This window comes from Furipterus horrens, unplaced genomic scaffold (assembly GCF_987537825.1).
Source record: "Furipterus horrens unplaced genomic scaffold, mFurHor1.1.pri manual_scaffold_4, whole genome shotgun sequence".
Classification (NCBI taxonomy): Eukaryota; Metazoa; Chordata; class Mammalia; order Chiroptera; family Furipteridae; genus Furipterus; species Furipterus horrens.
In genome coordinates, this window is record NW_028327174.1 from 21,732,363 (window position 1) to 21,750,642 (window position 18,280).

Consider the following 18,280-nt stretch of genomic DNA (forward strand, 5'->3'; position numbering starts at 1 on the left):
TCTCCTTTCCCCTCTCTCTAAAAACAGATAAATAAAATAAAATTAAAATTAATAAATAAAATTAAGTAACCTTGTTAAAAAAAAAAACTGCTCTTAAAAAAATAGAATTATCAGTCAGAGTGAGGACTGAAGCACTTCATATTATTTAGGTGTTTAATATGGGGGAGATGGGGACAAAAAACTAGAATTTATTTATTTAAAATTGTGTATTTATTCTTACATGATCAAACTTCAGTTACCTTCAAAGTACTCTCCATTTGATGAAATACACCCATCAAGACATTTTTCCACTGCTCAAAACAGTTTTTGAACTCGTTGATTTTGATACCTTTTAGTGCTTCTCCTGTTTTTTTGTTTCACCTCTTCCACTTCGGTAAAATGTTTCCCCTTGAGGATTTTTTTTTTTAATCTGGGGAAACCAAAGAAGCCACTCAAGGAGAGATCAGGTGAATAGGGAGAGTGGGGCATGGGGATCATGCTGTTTTTTGGTCAAAAACTATTGAACACTCAGCGCAGTGGGGGCAGGTGTGCTTGTAAATCACCCACCATGAAAGGGGCAAATGCTTTGAAAGGGTCTTCAAAAAAAATTCACTAAAGTCAAAAACAGCCACTCACAACACCACCTGGCACACTGATACAGATGGGTTCCTAGAACACTTGCCCGCCCTCCAGAAGATAATTCCAGTTTTTTGTGGGTCCCGTTCATATACCAGACAGGAGAAGAGAGTGGATGGAGATCTTTCCCCTAGTGCTATGAGATTACACTTCTGAAAGTGTTTTATAAATTTCAGAATGCTCTACCAATGTAAGAAGTTGTATCATAGCCAGTTCACAGGAGGATGACCACAGGATAAGGTGGAGGGGTGGGGGCATTCAGACCTGCCCCTGCCCCCTCACCCCTGTTACAGGGTCTTTGGCTTCTTGATGGTAAGATTATAATGATCACACATTCATGGACACTTCTGATTCCCAATATCCACCACTTCTGTCACACAATATGTCATGATTTGGGGATGTGAAAATGTGCTCCTTTCATGCCCTGCCCAAGAAGTGCCCTTCTTTGAACAGGTCTGATTCTGCAGCTGCTGAAGGCGCTGGGACAGCCCTTACGAAGCCTGGAGTGTGCCTGTTTGCCACGAAGTGTGAAGGTGCCCCTATTTGATGCTCCTGCCCTCCCATCCCAGTCTAGGGTAGTGGGAGAAGTGTTGGGTCAGGAGTCTGGCACCAGGTGCAGTCCCTGGACCAAAGGCAAAGTCCAGCCTTCCACAGATGGCCAGGGCAGCGAGAGATAAGGGTCATACTTTGGACTCCAAGCCAGAGAGCCTCATCAGGGCCTCAGGGTCTCTGGGCCATCAGTCCCTTCTGTTGGCTGTCCCGCTCCCCTGTCTGGTTAAAGGAGGAAGACAGGGCAGGGAGAAGGAGGAGGAGGTGTCACGTGCCGAAGATCACTCAATCGGTCATTCCCCTCGCCCACCTTCCCCAGTGCACTCAACCTGGCATTTATGCCTCGTTACTCTGGCGCCTCCAGGGGGTCTGGCCGAAAGAGGTGCACCTGAACGTGCGCGCGGCTCCAGCCCTTCCGCTGTTGCCGGCCGAGTGGTGCGCTCAGACGCAAAGTAAGGAGGGGAACGAGGACCCTGCAAAGCGAACTCTCCTTCCGGGAGGGCGGTGACTGCGTCCCAGGCAGGTGCTCCTCAGACCCCAAGGCTCCATGGGCGTCCTCGCTGCGCTGCGGGTCCGGTGCCCACAGTGAGAGGGCGGTGCCTGCCCGCGTCCCCGCCCCTCTCTCGCCACCTTCCCTCCCGCCCGGCTCTGAGCTGCGCTGCCCGGGTCCTGCGGGCCGCTTGGTCCCAGACCCAGGCCGGGCAGAGGGGCTGGCATCGCTGGGCAAGCCGTCAGCTAGAGTGAGCCCCGTGGTCTGGGGCGGCAGCGCGGCCAGCTGGCGCCAGGACACCTATAGGCACAGGTAAGCGAACGGGGGCGGGGCGGGCAGGGGGCGCGGGGGTGAGAGACGCAGGTCAAAGCTCAGAAAAGACCGTGGGTAGAAAGAGAGCAAGGGAAGACAGGGCCCTTGAAGGGACAAGCACTGGAAGAGGGCCTGGGAGACAGTGACCGCTTTTCTTCCTTGCTCATAAATCAGATGAAAAGTAAGGGGAGGGTGGATCAGGAGTCTCAGGCCCACCTGGAGGGGGACTAGCAGCTGCTTAAGAGGCCTCTTCTCTTCAGGCACTGCCTGCTCAGAGGGTGGGTCCTCTACCCAGGTGGAGGGGGAAGGGATGGAGCCCTACACCTGGCCCCCATCTCCATAAAGATGTTCCGAGTCTGGGGAAGACCAAATGTAGTCCAAGACCACAATGACCCTGCTTCTGCTTGGCTCGTCTCTAGGGCCAATGGCTTGATAGCTGTCCCTCCCTCATGTTCTTGTCTGTAGCCAAGGGGTGGGCAGACTTTTCGGTAAAGAGTCAGATAGTAAGTAAATATTTTAGATTTTGAAGTGTATGCATACGATCTCTGTCAAAATATCTGGAAAGCAATAATAGACCATCAGTAAACAAGTAAATGTGACTGTGTGCCTATAAAACCTTCTTTATGGACACTGAAATGTGAATTTTATATAATTTTTCTGTGTAATGAAATAGTATTCTCCTTTTGACTTTTTTTCCAACTATTTAAACATGGAAAAGGCATTCTCAGCCTGCAGGCTGTACAAAAACAGGTGACAGGTCCAGGCAGTCTCCTACTCTCTCTCTCCGTGACCTCCCTGCATCTGTTCCCCAGGTTGTGTATGGGGAAAGGAAGGCTGTAACTAGGTGCAAGGGGAATCCCCCCACCTGGAGGCATCCAGGAAGCTGGGGACTTGTCTATTGCCCTTGCTCCCAGCTACTCTTAGGACTACAATGTCATTTAAGGCCAGTGTGGGGACTTGTATGCCAAATGTGCACACATGTACACACATGTGCATTTTCCACCCCTACCAAGTCATGGATGAGGCAGCCATGCTCTCCCAACAAGTGACCAAGCCCTGGACCCACCAGCCTCCTTCCCTTCCCATCCTTGCCTCCTTGGTCTCAGGCCTAGTGCCACCCACTGATCAAGGCTGGCCCTTCCATGCCTTCGTTTTTCTCTTTGCAGCCTCAGGGGACCCCTTTCTCCTGGACCTTGAAGATATGAACCTTTGGAGGTGACCCAGGAGAGAAGGGATGCAGGCTTTTGGTCCGCCATATGGCGGTCCCCTCCGAACGCTTGTGGACCCCCACAGTGAGACTTATGGGGGCCAGCATCAGGTCTCTGCCCAGAGTACTGCTGGCCGTCTCTATCCCCGAGGAGGCCACATGCTGGTAAGTCCAGCCTGTGCCCCACAGGTGACCTGGGTGGGGCAGGAGGGACGACACCCAGGCTTTCAAGTCTCTGCCTTTTACAGGTTCGTGGGCTGCTCTATTCCTAACCCTCACCCTACCTTCTTTCCTGGGTAGTGAGAGAAGGGAAGGCAGTCCTGGGCCAGGCTCCCTGGACTCCACGCCCACTCCAGACAGATGGGGCACTTGAGGCAGAGAGCCAGGAGAAGCCAGGCCCTCAGAGGAGGTGCTGTTAGACAGGTCTGAGGCAGGGAGCTGGGGAACCCCGCCAAGCCCTGGGGATGGCACCTCACAGACTCCCACCTCCATCTGGGAGGAGCCTGTGGGCTCTGAGTCAGAGCTGGAAGAAGAGCAAAGGTTCACAGCGTCCCTGCTCTGAAAGTGGGAAGGGGTGTGGGGGCTCCCTGGGCTCCACCCTCCTGGCCTGCCTCCAGTGCTGACCAGTGAAAGGGGTGTGGAGGCCAGCGGTCTTTCCCTCAGCCTCCAGGCTTCCCTCCACCTTGAGAACAGTTCTGCTTCCGGTTGGAGGTATCCTCAGCCTTACTGGAGGAAGATTTGGCCCTAGGAGACAGGGAGGACAGCTGAGGACGGAAAAGGAGAGTAGGAAGTCTGTGGGGTAAATCAGGCCACAGGCTGATCCAGGAATGTGGCCAGGCCTGTCCAGGAGGAGACTTGTGGCCACAGCCTCAACCGCTCACACGGAAGAGCACCTGCTCCCCACAGGATGGGACACAGGCTGCACGCCCTGGGGAGGAGCTGCACATGTGTGTGCCCTCATCCCCACGTGTCAGGGAGGCTGATCGCAAATCAGGGAGGCTGCAAGGGACCCAGATGTAGAGTGCAGCGGGTATGGTGCGTGCAAGTCTGTGGTACAGGGAGCACACACGTGAGTGGGCGGACTTGGGGGGGGGCACTCTCCGGAGCCCAGGCATGTGCGTTCCTGTGTGCGACTCTGCAGGAGGCCTCTGCTTCTGCCCCTGGGCCCACTCCAGGAGCCAGCTTAGCATGTCCCTGCCCAGCCCGCTTGGCCTTTCTGGCAACAGCCACTGTGAGTCAGGGCAGGAGCGGCTCACACCAAACTGGTTTGAGTGGAGAAGTGAGTCAGCTCAACTTGCACAGGTGAGGGATACCATCTGGAGCGAAGCCTGGTCCCCACTACCTTCCTAGGACTTCTGGGGGAAGGGATGCACCACCCCCAGAGATGTCCTGCTCTTCCCTCAGGATACCAGTCGCCTACACCTACAGGATTATGTCCCCTTTGTCAAGGGTTCTGGCCAGGCCCGAGCCCTGTCTCCTGTGAGGTTTCGAGAACCAGAGCCTGAGAAGAGGCATGGAGGCCATTTTGGGGCTGGCCCACCTCACTCCCCCAAAGTCAAGGTACGGGGTCCCCCTGCTCCCATCAGCATGCTCACAGCCTGAGCTGTGATGTCCTCCACAGACATCAGAGCTAAGAGCTCAGGCAGCCCCTCCAATAAGCCATCTGGCTGTCTGGAAACCTCAGAAAAGCATCCCTAAACCGTGCTGCCTCATAAAAATGTCTACAGCATGGGCAAACGTCAAAATGCTGCCTGAGACCACTGGCTTCCTGTTCTGCTCTCTGCCTGAAGGTCCCTCTGAAGGCTTCTCTCTCAAGAGACCCCTTGGAAGGCACCTTTCTGGTCAGGGAGCCCAGGTCATACCCCTCCGTCCAAGGACCTTTCTGTAGACCAAAGTGCCTCTCCATCCATGTTCCAGTAATGCCCTTGTCCCTATAGTCCCAGCTGGAGGTCCATCCCTGTCCTCCAAGGCTTCCACGTCCTCAGGCATGCCCAGTGCTCACATACACACCCACGCGTGCAGTCCTCCCTGGGCCCATTGGGCTGGGCATCCAGGATGTGGCCACGGCTGATCCCCTTCTCAACTCCACCAGGAAATCACCCAGACCCGTGAACTGGAGATGAGGCTGTATATATTCAGCATGTTTGGGATGCCCCGCCTGCCGCCTGAGGATCGACAATACTGGGAGATAGGAAAGGGCAGCGACAGTGGCCTGACCATCGAGAAGTCCTGGAAGGAGCTGGTGCCTGGGCACATGGTGGGCCTATAATACAGTGTCTGTCCCCGTGGGGTTACAGACACAGATACACGCGTCTCACTTCTGCCTCTTCCCAAGAGAAATGCCTCAGGTTCTGTGGGGAAAGCATTTGAAGACATCTTGCTCTAGGTTCAAATCCCTACTCCTGTCACTTACTAGTGAGACCTTGGCCATGACAGCAAACCTCACTGTGCCTCAGTCGCCTTATCTGTAAAATGGGGATGACACCGACACACTGGAGGGTTGGCTTGAGGATAAAAAAGTCGCCTATGAAGTAGATCCAGTAGCATTTAACAAATGGTAGCTGCTGTTCTTGTTATTGTTCCCCAACTGAACCAGCCCCATCCCCGCCCTAGGAGATGAGCCGGGAGCTTTGCCACCAACAGGAAGCACTCTGGGAGCTACTGACCACGGAGATGATCTACATACAAAAGCTCAAGATCATGACTGATGTGGGTCTCCTTCAGTCCCAGCCCTGGCCCCATCCTCAGCCATATCCCTGACTCTCTTGCATTTTCCCCAGTCCTCCAAGACCAGAGGGACGGAGTTGCTGGGGGAGGGAGGGGCAGGATCTTGGGAGGGAGATTAGCAGTGCTGAAGTTGGGGGTGGGGATACAATAAAGGGCTAGGCTGAGAGGAAGAGGTCAGGCACTGAGACCCTCATCTCTTCCTGAATCTAGCTTCTAGCCGCTGGTTTGCTGAACTTGCAACGAGTAGGACTGCTGACAGAAGTGAGTGACAGCTCAGGAAGGGCGCCTGGTACATCCCAAGCTCTGAGCCCAAGGAGTGGGGGGCGGGGGGGTGCTGGTAGGGGTGGGGTGGAGAGAGCCCTCTACGCTGCCCAGTCTGATTTCTATTGCCCCATATTCTAGGGCACCACCTGCCCTCCCTAATCTCCTTCTCACTCTAGACCCCAAGCAGGCCACAGCTCCCACCCAACCCCCCACCCTCCAAGCTTAGCTGTTTTTACTTATCCAAGGCCCATACTGCCTAACGGTGACCTGCCAAGGCACATTGCTAAGTTCTGCTCCTTCCTCCAGGTGTCAGTTGAGACCCTGTTTGGAAATGTCCCCAGCCTGATTCGAGCCCACCAGAGCTTTTGGGAAGAAGTGCTGGAGCCTACCCTGAAGAAGACTCAGGCATCGGGCCAGCCTCTGGACCCTGTCAGCCTGCAAGATGGCTTCCTGGCGGTGAGGCACGGGACAGGGCTGGATGAGGTGGGCCACCTGGGAGAGCCAGGGAGTCCTGTCTTCAGGGCACGTCTGTGCAACTGGAATCCTTCCATGACTTGAGGCGACCCAAAGGGCACAGCCCCTACCCCAAAATATGACCTCACCTCCTGCCCTTCGCTTGACAAGCATGATGACCTCTGTTCCAGAGGTTCTTCGGGCTTCCAGAGGCCCTCATGACAGGAAAACGCAACTGTCTCAGGAAAGAGTTACACCTATGCTCTAATCAACCATAAAATCTTACTTCTTAGACAGAGGTCCATTGACAAACAACTGGGAGCAAGAACAGGGCCTAGGTGAGGTGTGCCCTAGGAGACTGCAGGAAGGGATGTAAATGGCCACAGAGAGCCAGGCGTGGACCATGGAGAAGTGTGACAAGCGAAAGCAAGAGGCCCAGGATCAGACTGTCTTCCCCGGTTTTCTCTAGCCAGGAAGATGTGGGCCTTGCAGAGTAGGAATGGGATGGAGAGGTGGGGAGACAGTCCCCTGGGAGCCTTAGGTGGCCCCCTTCCACAGGACAGGGCTTCTGGGCGAGCCTCAGCTCACCACCGCTCCGCCAGGTGAAACAGGATCTGCAGTGTCCTGAAAACGTTTCGGCTGAATTATTGATGGCAGGAGTAAATTCAGAACAGCAGGGCCCAGCAGGGGCTCTGGACAGGTGCTCAGAGAGCAGCAGTAGGTCGACCTCTCAGGCCCTCAACTGCTCCTTGGAATCCAGAGGAAGGGCTGGCAGTCCTGGGAGGTAGGGATTGGCAGAAGCTGGATGGACTAAGGGTCTAGGAGAGGCCGTCCCCATCCCACACCCCACCCCCTACCCCTGCTCCCCATGTTCTGCAGCCAAAGCCTGTATCTCATGACCTCCTTCCTCTGTCTGCTCCCCACCCCACCCATCTGTCCCTCCAGTTCAGCCAGCGGTTCCAGCCCTATGTCCAGTACTGCCTGAGAGTGAAGCAGACCATGGCTTACGCCCGGGAGCAGCAAGACAATAACCCTTTCTTCCGCACCTTCGTGCAGGTGGGAGACCAGTGCCAGGAAGGGAGATGGGCAGGCATAGGCAGTTCGGCCCGCTCTCCCTTGCTGATCTCCAGCTGGGCCGAAGTCTGAGTCCATCGCTAGGGTGGGGCAGGTGAGGGCTTACAGACGGCTGACCCCCTGCCCACCTCCCTGGCAGTGGTGTGAGAAGCACAAGCGCTCGGGGAGACAGATGCTGTGTGACTTACTCATCAAGCCCCACCAGCGCATCACCAAGTACCCACTGCTGCTGCGGGCTGTGCTCAAGAGGACCCCCGAGGCACGATCCCGCGAGGCCCTGAACTCCATGGTAGGGGGCATGGCAGGGCCTGTGTCCTTGGGAGTTGGGGGCTGGCGTGTGGGAACTGCTCTTTAAGAACTGTTAAGGATCTTTCTTCTCACATGTCCGTGATAGCACGGCTTTGACCGGCCAGCCTTCGCGTTAGGATGCTGTGGTTGTCATTGATTGGGTGGGATGGGCAGGGTGCAGAGCTGAGCTCCTCCTCCTTCCGCACCCCACCCTCACCTAGATTGCAGCTGTGGAGTCATTCCTGCGACATATCAACAAGCAGGTCCGCCAGGGCGAGGAGCAGGAGAGCTTGGTGGCTGCAGCCCAGCGCATTGGGCCCTATGAGGTGCTGGAGCCGTCCAGCGAGGAGATGGAGAAGGTGAGAGAGGGAAGGGGGCTCGGAAAAAGCAAGGTCCCCAGGAAAATGCAGGAATTGGAAGCCTGGAGGGAGGGGACAGAGGTGCCACAGAGGGGTGTGCCCATCATTCTTTCCTAGTGGTGAGGGTCCCGGGGGCAGAGTTCAAGAGAGTAAAAAGAAGGCACTGAAATGCATCCTCTCCCTCCCAGCAGAGGCCTGATGGGAAGGGACAGAACAAAGGACCGTCTTGGCTGGGAGGTAGACACGATCCCTAACAGTCCCCTGACCCTCTCCCCCCTGCTTCCCTCAGAACCTGCGTCCATTCTCCAACCTGGACCTGATGTCCCCCATGCTGGGGGTTGCTCCTGAGCACACCAGGCAGCTGCTGCTGGAGGGACCCGTGAAAGTGAAGGAGGGGCGAGAAGGGAAGGTGAGGGAGCTGTGGGCAGGAGCGGAGAAGCTGGGAGGAGGATTGAAGAGAAGGGAGACATGCTGGGAAGTAGGAGAAGAGTCAGCTGAAAAGAGGAGAAAGGTGTGTGTGTGTGTGTGTGTGTGTGTGTGTGTCTGTATAACTTCTGTGTGTATTGGGGAAAGAACATGGTTCTGGCTAAAGCTCTGATTGTTTGTATGACCCTGAGCCAGACACTTGCCCTGCCTGTCAAGTGAAAGAGGGGCCTAAGCTGACACCCCCTCCAGCTCTAGCATTCCACAGCTGTGCACTCGTCCCTGCACACGTGTGCACCCACGTGTGCATGCTTATACACGAGCCCCAATCCCTGTCCCGTTCATCCCCCTGATCCAGCTGACACTGCCTCTTTCTCCTACGCACGCCCCCAGATGGATGCGTACCTGTTCCTCTTCTCTGATGTGCTCCTGGTGACCAAGCCCCAACGCAAGGCAGACAAAGCCAAAGTCATCCGCCCCCCCTTCATGCTGGAGAAGCTTGTGTGCCGACCACTCCGAGATCCTAGTATGTCTCTCCTGTGGGGACCTTGTTCTCCTTTCCCCCTGGCAAGGGGAAAGAGGCGTCGGGATAGGGTTCCAAAACAGTCCAGCCCTTGAAGCAGATCTTCTCCCTGACCCAGACAGCTTCCTGGCGATCCACCTCACTGACTTTCAGTGCGTCTCCAGCGCCCTCATTGTGCACTGTCCCAGAGCTGCAGACCGTGCCCAGTGGCTGCAGAAGACCCAGCAGGCCCAGGTATGTGAGAGCCAGGTGCGGGAAGGAATGGCTGGGCCCCTGGAGCTCAGAAACTGGGCACAGAGGGGAGGAGAAGGAGAGGCCAGAGTGCCGATTCAGACTGTCCTCAGGAGGGAGATGCAGGCTTGACCACCCATAGGAGCAGGGAGGAGCTCCGTGAGCCAGCTGCTCTGCCACTGCCAAGACAGCATCCCCTAAAGGTTTCTACACCCTGAAACAATTCACCTCTGAATTTCACCCTCCATTCAACAGACATTAATGGGGCCCCTGCTGGCTGCAGGCACTAGCTAGATGCTAAGGAATCAGAGAGGAGTAAAACATTCCCGTCTTCAAAGAACGTGGGCTGCAGCCTAGCCAGACAAGTTAGTGTAGGAATGCAGAAACATGCATATGTAATGGAACTTGGACCTGAAGGGAATAACTTGCTCTGCCTGGTGGGTTGGTTAGGAAAGAGACAATCCAGAGGGACAGTACGCTGAGAAGCCTTCACAGAGGAGCTCTTCTCTGAGCACCATTGGGGAATACCTAGGAGTATTTCAAGAAAACAGGGTGGGAAGTAAAAGTATTGCCACTGGAGAAGCAGAATGTGCAAAGGTCAAAGATATGAAACATGTATGTCTCTTGAGAGACACATGGATATGACTAGGACATAAATCACAGGGCAGGCGCAGCAGCAGAGAGGCTGGGAGGTGGCACCGCCAGCATGCCTATTGCTGGATGCCACGTGAGGAAGTTGAACTTTGTCTTTCAGATGACAGCAAACTAGGGAAGGTGTTAAGCAGGGGAGCGACGTGGGCAGATTTGTATGATTAAAGCTAGAGGAATTCAGAAGAGGGAGCTAAATGGAGCTGCATTGGCACCACAAACTGGGTGACTTAAAGTAACAGAAACTTACTCTCCCCCAGTTCCGGAGGCCAGAAATTGGAAATCAAGCTTCCTCTCCAAGGCTCTAGGGCAGAATCCTTCCTTGCCTCTTCCAGCTTTCAGGTGTTCCTTGGCTTCTTCACCTCTGCCTCTATCTTTTCACAGTCTCTGTACACAAATTTCCCTCTCCCGTCTTTTATAAAGACACCAGTCATTAGATTTAGAGCCCACCCTACATCCAGGATGATCTCATCTTGAGATCCTTAACTTAGGATCTTTGCACCCTCTTTCCAAATAAGGCCACAGTCACAGGTCCTGGGAGTTGGGACCTAGACATATCTTTCTGGGGCCACCATTCAACCCTCTGCAGGGGCAGAATGACCAAAGAAGCATGGGGATTTGAGTTGAACTTTTAAGGATGGGAATACCATGAGCAGAAGAATCAAGGGAACAGTTGGGCTGGATTTCCTTTGGGACAGCGACCTTGTCAGTCTGAGTCTGGAGCAAAGGGTTTGTGTGAGCCGGTGACTGAGAGGCCAGGCTCTACAGGCCCCCGAGAGCTGCAGTGTGGGCTGGATGACACTGGACTGAACTGGGCTGGTGAGAGAGAACCACCATAGATTCTTGAGCAAGGGAATGCTGTGGTGAGATCAGTGTATTTTGTCTTGAACTGTAAGGTGGCAGTGATAGGTGGGCTGGGGGAGGGGGAGACTGGTGCCAGGAGATTTACTCCACTGGTTTGGGTGTGAAACATTGAAAGTTAGTGCCATGGTCTTAAGGACACCCTAGGAAGCAGGGAAGGGAAGAAGGGAAGGAGGAAGGGAGAGAGAAAGAGAAAAAGGAAGGAGGAAGGAAGGAAGGAAGGAAGGGAGGGAAGAAAAGGGGAGAGGGGAGGAAGATAGGAGCTAAAGAAGAGACAGCCCTGGCAGGTGTGGCTCAGTGGATTGAGCGCCAGCCTGCAAACTGAAAGGTTTCTGATTCGATTCCCAGTCAGGGCACGTGCCTGGGTTTCAGGCCAGCTCCCCAGCCAGGGGCGTGCAAGAGGCAACCCATAGATGTATTTCTCACACATTGATATTTCTCTCCCTCTCTGTATCCCAAAAAAGGAAATGTATAAAAATCTTTAAATTAAAGAGACTGGTTAAAAGCTTATACCGAATGCATGAAAGTCTAGGCTCTAATACCGGTTTTACCTCTCACAAGCTGGGTGATCTTGGGTGAGTTATGTGGCCTCCCTGGGCTTCCATTTCTTCACCTGCAAGTGGACATATATCGTAACAGTCCTTGCTGCATAGGGACTATTCATGAATAAGCACAGAGCATGGTGCCAGTTCGACATAAAAGCTGTGTTAACACTTCCACAAAGATGAAGGATGATTTGCTTCCCTAGGCTCCTGTTTGAAAGACTGCTTTGGCAATGGTGCCCATGACAGAAGTGCAATCTTTAGAAAGGGAAACCTGTTTCCTGGGAGGCGTTGTTTCCTAGGGTAGCAATATTCAGTTTTAAACAGAAGTACTTTGGACATGTGTCAGTGGGAGACAGCCAAGGGGAGATATCCCGGGGAGGCTTGTGGAAATATGGAAACCCAGACCTGGAGTTCAGGTGAGACATGAGGATAAACTATGAAAGTTGCTATGAAAATAAATCTTGAAAGTTCGTTTCACAAGAAAATATTTTTGTAACAATGTACGGTGAGGGATGTTAACTAGACTTATTGAGGTGGTCATTTCATAATATACACATATATTAAATCACTACCTTGTACACCTGAAACTAATGTAATGTTATTTGTCAATTATATGTTGATTTTAAAAACAGAAGAGGCATTTTGAACAAGGAAAGAAATCTTACTGTAGACTATTTCTAAAAAATGCAACTTCATTATTTTTAAAGCGTTTAAATCAAATTCATGTTCCTCAGAGGGCTTGCTTTAATGAATAGATAATAATGATTTCTCATTAGCACATTAAGCAATTAGGGCTTCTGAAACTTTTGAGAATATGTGAAGAGTCTGTTTCTTAAATAATTTTAAGCGTCTTCCCACCATCTTATCTATGATATCATATCATAATGTGGAGATCTTCTTTGAGAAAAAGAAAACCAGAGCTTAGTCTCTGTTTAAATATGGTATTAAAAATTTTGAATTAGGGGAGTAAAAAAGAAATATGAGGTTTTTGACATTAAAAAAAAAAAAAATGAATGAATTAGGGATGAAAGGCAGAACCTCAAGATAGTGTGTCCTCCAGCCCTACAGGGCTGCCACTTCCTTAAATACCTAACCAGGATGGTGACAGTTTCAGGAAGGCAGAGGTAGGGCACAGGGGTGGAGGTGGGGGTGGTTTTCATGGGGAGAGTGGTCTCCATCTGTCCTGCTTCAGGCCCACTCATAGTCCCCTCTCTCTGTGTGACAGGGCCCTTCTCTCTACACCACTTTCCCCAGCACAGTGTCCAGCAGGCCGGGCTGGCTGACAGCTGACACCTCTCCCGTGGTTAGTTGAGTTGCACTGAAGGCTGGGTAGGAGTGAAGCAGAGGACAAAACTGGAACAAGCCCCGGCTTCTCCAGGACTGCAGGTGGGGGGCCCTTACCAACAGGCAGCCTCTTTCCTTGACCACGCCCACCATCAGAACTTTCTCCTTTTTCTCGGGTTCTCAGTCCCATGGCAATACCCCCTCTTCTTTTAGAACCCCCAGGGGACCACTAAAAATTGCTGGTACTGTACTATGCAAAGTAATTTAGCCCCCCGTAGTCTTACTCCCCGCTAATAGAGAAAAGGAGGTCACTTCTGATGCCCAAAGCTCCCAGCCTCCCTTTGCAACACAAAGAACTGAAACTTTGAAATTAGTCTGCCCTGCTGTTATCTCACACCAAATTCTTCCAGAATCCTGCCCTCTATCACCATCAGTCTTGGTAAACTGCTGAGGACAGCAGATTATCTACTGAGGCCCTGAGACAGCACCCCCCAGCGGTCAGACAACTTTTTTCTCCCCCTTACAGAAATGGAGATGGAGATTTATCCCTAGTAGGTCTACCCACGGTGGCTTAAACTTTTAGAGAAATGAAGCTTCTCAAGGAAGAGAGACTGAATCTCGGCAAGTGCCCCTATTTAGGGAATGAGAAGAGGAAAAGACACCAGGGACGGGAACAGAAAGAGCTGTCAGAGATGCAGGCCCAGAAACGAAAGGAGGGGAGGAGCCAGGCCCTGAGGACGTAGAACCCAGCCCGGTTATCTGTGTTCTTGCAGGATTACTTCACTTCTCCAAGCCCAGTCCCCATCTGGGGAATTGCACTGATAATGGGAACTGCCATCCAAGAGAGATGAGAGAATTATGTTTGTAAACTGTTTGGCGGAGGCCCAGCACTTAATGGGTGCTCCGTAAATGCTTGGTATTGTCATCATGAGATGGGCGGTCATTGGAGCCCGGGGGCTCGATGCTGCCATGGGCAAAGGCCTCAGCATCTGGAGAACTCTAAAAGGAGAGCCGGTGAATCCAGGAGCCACCCCAGGGGCAGCAGGAGAGGAGGTGTTTCCTCTCAAGCCTCAGTTCTCCACCCATGTCTAGGGAACCCTCCCCTCCTTTTCCCGGCTTTGTGGGGATGGCACATTCTGGCTCTGGCACCAATTTACTTTTCCTTTCCCACCCTACCCCCAACATGTCTCTCCTCTCATCCAAGCTGAGAAAACCCTCCCTGGGTTGCTGGAGAGGTTCTGGGACGGCTGGAGGCCCTTCAGGCAGCCCCAGCCTGCTGTGCCTGAGATACCTGCCTACCTGCCTCTTCCTAAGGCAGGACCAGAGCAAGTTTAGTGGAGATGTTGGTACTAGATGTTCCTTACAGATACCCCACCTCCACTTTCCAGTTCTTTTCTCCCACATACCATCCCTATCCTGAACATCCCAAACACAAAATTGAACTTGGGTCTTGTGGGGGCACAAGGGCCTGGCATCTCAGCAGGACAAGTAGGCTGCCCTGGCCCCTCCCACACTCCACACAGCTGGGAAATAAGGTCTGGGGACAGGGAGAGGTCCCAAGCCCTGGCCTGGTGTGCTGGTTTCCTGACCCCAGGCACCATCATCCCTTGCTCTGGCCAACAGACCAAGTCTTACAAGACTGCTAAGAATCCTTGTAATGCTTTCCCACTCATGAGACTGAGTGACTGGTGAGCTGGGCCAAGGAGAATTGGAAACAGATCAGGTCATTGATGTCATTTTCCTCTCCCTGTTCACCATTTCTCCAACATGTCTCTTGCTGACCCAGCTACCCATTGTGTTTCTGGAGAAGCTTTAGGAAGGTCCAGGTGCCCAAGAGTTGCTGGTTCATATACCTTAAGTGGGTAGATATTAAAAATGCTTCACAGGTGTGGCGCTGGGAAGGGATCTTAGAGGTCCCCTACTGTGCCTGATACTACCCCTCTGGCTGTTGGATCTTGGGGGGCAGGGTAGTCCTGAAGAAGGGAGGTGGGAGGCTCAGACAGCAGCCCTTTGCTTACCAGCATGGAAGTGCGTCAGGATTTTAATCATGGCCCTCTAGTGAGTACTGACATCAGCGCTGCCTGCAGCGGCCACCACTTCCTCTTTTGCCAAGCTTCTGCCTTCAGCCTCTCCTTGGTTCTGCTGCTTCCCTCCTCCTCCCCCAGAGTGCTGTCCTTTAGTAACTGTGTCCCTTTTCAGGCGGCCCTGAAACAGTGTGGCTGCCGCTCTAGGGCTCACGGGGAAAGGCCCCATCCCAGTTCCGTTTCTCTCTAGATGTGTGACCTTGAGCAAGTGCCTTCATCTCTCGAAGTCTTGTTTCCTCATCTGTAAAATGGGCTAATACCCATGCTTTCACCCTGCAGCGGGATGGTGTGTCTCAAACAATTGTGTGCATGTGGAGGTGCTCTGAAAACCACTTCTCAGGTGTCACTATTTTATTCTGATGACATCTATATGAAAATGTTGAGGAAGACAGAAAATATAATGTATCCTCTCTCCAAACCTCTTGAGACAGTCCTGTGTTCATCTCTGAAGAACAGCAGAGTCCTCAGCACAGGACAAAGCCTGCCCCTACCCACCACCTTTGTGGCAGGAGAAAGATTAACCTGAGGACCAAGGACTTATACCACCATCACCACCAATCAGGGAGGACTTCCTAAAGGAAGGAGCAGACCAGATAGAGGGCTTGCCAAGGGGGCATGAGAAGCAGGAACAACTGCACATGGAGGAAAGGGGGCTGTCCACTCAGCCCACCCACCCCCAGGACCGGCTCGAGAGTTCAAATCCTTGTTCTATCCGACTTTCTTACTGCATGATCTTGGCAGTTACTAAACTCAGTCTCCATTTCTCAGTAGCAAAGTAGGACTAAAAAATTATTGGCTTCATTGGATTGTTGTGAAGATTGAAGGAGGTAATATATTAAAGCACTTAGCCCCGTACCTGGCATATAGCAAATGTGCAATAATTGAGGATCTTCTATCCCTACCCCAGGTCGCCCTGCAAAAGCTGAAGGCAGAGGAATATGTCCAACAGAAGAGGGAGCTCCTGGCCCTCTACAGGGACAGGGACCAGGAGTCTCTGGGCACCAGGCCCTCCACGCCTTCCCCAGAGGGCTCTCAGAGCAGCGTGGAGGGGAGGTAAGACCCACAGGGACCATGAGCGCTCTCCCACAGTAAGGGGGCGGCAGGCAGGGAAGGAGAGAAGAGGAACCCACAAGGATGAAAAATGGTATGATAGTGTTGGGGGGATTAGAATAGACTGAGGAACCCAGGCTACAGGTTGGAGAACAGGGTGGCACCAGCCACGTGAAGGGCTTCCTGAGACAGCCAAGGGGGTTGTCCAGCCTAGGGTTGGCACAGGCTGAAAGAAACAGACACAAGAGGCACGAACTCCCTGAGAGGAGCAGGCTCCCCTGGTTAGGAAAGGAGAATGAAGGCCGGCAGGGGTTTGCAGAATGTCAAGAGCTGCGGGGACCAGCTTAGTCCAAATCTCCAGAGCAGGAGAGGTTCATCCTGAATAATACAACTGTTCAGTAGCATGGTTAAGTAGAAAAGAAAAAAAATCCATAACTGGGGGTAACCTCAGGAGATCTCAGGAACCCCACAGAAAATACCTGAGTGTTTACTTGACACAAGAACCTACACCAAGTGGTTAAAATGTCTTAAAGGCGCGTACAATCCAACCAGTGATGATAAAGTGCAGTGTAAAGGTGATACCAAATTAAGTTTGGAGGGGCCATTTCTGAATGGGGTAAGCAAGGGAGACTGCCTGTACTTGAACTTGACCCCTTAGCACCTGACTCTGAACCTTCATTAATTTGTAGGACCCTTGAGTTCTCTGCTGTCATCCCCCATCTGGTGGTGACAGAAGACTCGGACGAAGACAGTCCCTCGGTACCAGATGACACTTCAGACTCTGGCTACAGCACTCTGACTCCTGTCTCTCCCAAGGGGTCGCACTCCCCACTGACCCGTCTACGCCGGACAGCCTTTCGGCAGCACCCTTGCTTCACCTACTCGACCCTGGACCTCCGGGATGTTACTTTGCGCTCCTGGCCTCCGGACCCCCAAGCTCCCCAACACCGAAGCACCCCTGAACTGCCAGGAGAAACTACCCGAAGAGGAGGCAGTCTTCCCAGGGGAGAACCACCAACCTGGTCTGAGGAAGATGGGACCTCAGTGGGAGAGAACGTGGTAGTGGAAACCTTACACAGGGCCCGACTTCGGGGGCAGCCCCCACACTCCCCCACCCATGCTGACTCTGCTGGGGAAAGCCCCTGGGCATCCTCAGAGGATGAGGAAGAAGAGAGGTCTCGCTCCCTAGGACGCAGCCGTACGCCCTCCCCTCACACCGTCAGGGCGGAGAACATGCTCAGAGAGATCCGGGAGGAGCTGGCCAGCCAAAGAATTGAGGGCATCCCAGAACCCAGGGACAGCAGTTCTCGGAAGCTGACTTGGGTCCAACTGCAAAGGATGCGTGGGCCCCACGTCATTCAGCTGGACACTCCACTGTCCACATCGTAAGTGCTGAAGGGAAGGTGGCATGGGAAGGAGCGGAGGGGAAGGCCAGTACAGAGTGGGAGGGGTGTCAGAGTAGGAGGCTGGTGGGGAGAGGGTGGATACAGGAGGGCAGTACCAGTGCAGGGGCCATAGCCTCACTCCTCATTCACCCCATGTCTGCCTTTACCCAACACCCACCCACCCCCTTTCTTTTCAGAGAGGCGTGAGGAACACTCAGGACCTCTGGCATTGCTCCCTGAGGAAACCTCCCCCCAAGAGTGCTGGTCACCACTCCCACCTGGGGACTCCACCTCATGGTCCACACTCCCCATGAAGCCTGGCTTGGGATTCCCTGCACTTCCTGCTCTAAAAACGCTGGGGATCAAAGCTGTCCACTTGTGTACCATAGACACCTGAGCCCCACATAAAGTTGTGCATAAAAATGACTGCCTGGTCAGCGCTAGGTGAGGGTGGAAAGAACCTGGGGGCGTGAGTAGCAGAGTGAGCACAGTCTGCTCCTCTGGCGGGTGACATGCTGGCGGTGGAGTATCGGGCCCTAGCTCAGGACTTCTCGCCATCCCGCCCAAAAGGACCCAGCCTCCCATCCGCCAGTCAGAAAGACCACTTCTTCCCAGAGCACAGCTTTAATCCTCCAGTTTTAGTGTATTTACAAAAGTCCATAGCTCCAGCTGGAGGGTCCATTGTTCTGTGCTTGTCCTTGCCTTGGGATAGTTCAGCTTACTCTGTGCTTGCCCAGGTGGGGAAAAAAGGGGTGCCAAGTTTCTATTAGTATAACGTTAAGTGATAACAAAGATTGCTTACCTACTGTTAAGCAATCAGAGGCCCCTAAAGCGTCCTGCTGGGTCCTCCAGGCCCAAAACAGGCAATGAGCCACGGTGCCCCTCATCCCTACAACCACCAGCTTGGG

At 53.2% G+C, this 18,280-nt stretch overlaps 1 protein-coding gene across 3 annotated transcripts; it reads left to right on the plus strand.

Moving 5' to 3' along the window:
• The first annotated feature begins 1,778 nt into the window (after nt 1–1,778).
• Nucleotides 1,779–17,798, plus strand: PLEKHG6 (pleckstrin homology and RhoGEF domain containing G6). 3 transcript variants are annotated; one of them, XM_090272688.1, is made up of 16 exons: nt 1,780–1,966; nt 3,133–3,338; nt 4,578–4,733; nt 5,266–5,430; nt 5,787–5,882; nt 6,111–6,161; nt 6,471–6,620; nt 7,563–7,673; nt 7,831–7,980; nt 8,201–8,338; nt 8,628–8,747; nt 9,155–9,287; nt 9,403–9,518; nt 15,845–15,990; nt 16,677–17,372; nt 17,570–17,798. In XM_090272688.1, the coding sequence occupies exons 2-16, from the start codon at nt 3,201–3,203 to the stop codon at nt 17,577–17,579; spliced, it is 2,376 nt and encodes a 791-aa protein (XP_090128814.1). In that variant the 5' UTR covers nt 1,780–1,966; nt 3,133–3,200; the 3' UTR covers nt 17,580–17,798. The 3 variants fall into 3 exon arrangements, with proteins under 3 accessions (XP_090128815.1, XP_090128814.1, XP_090128816.1); XM_090272689.1 differs by lacking the exon at nt 17,570–17,798 and having other exon boundaries at nt 1,779–1,966; nt 16,677–17,376; XM_090272690.1 differs by lacking the exons at nt 1,780–1,966; nt 3,133–3,338 and having other exon boundaries at nt 4,623–4,733.
• Nucleotides 17,799–18,280: the final 482 nt, after the last annotated feature.

Coding starts and splice junctions, on each gene's coding strand:
- PLEKHG6 (XM_090272688.1), top strand. CDS start 3,201: ATGCAGGCTTTTGGTCCGCCATATGGCGGTCCCCTCCGAACGCTTGTG. Junction 4,734..5,265: donor CTCACTCCCCCAAAGTCAAG/GTACGGGGTCCC, acceptor CAACTCCACCAG/GAAATCACCCAGACCCGTGA. Junction 5,431..5,786: donor AGCTGGTGCCTGGGCACATG/GTGGGCCTATAA, acceptor TCCCCGCCCTAG/GAGATGAGCCGGGAGCTTTG.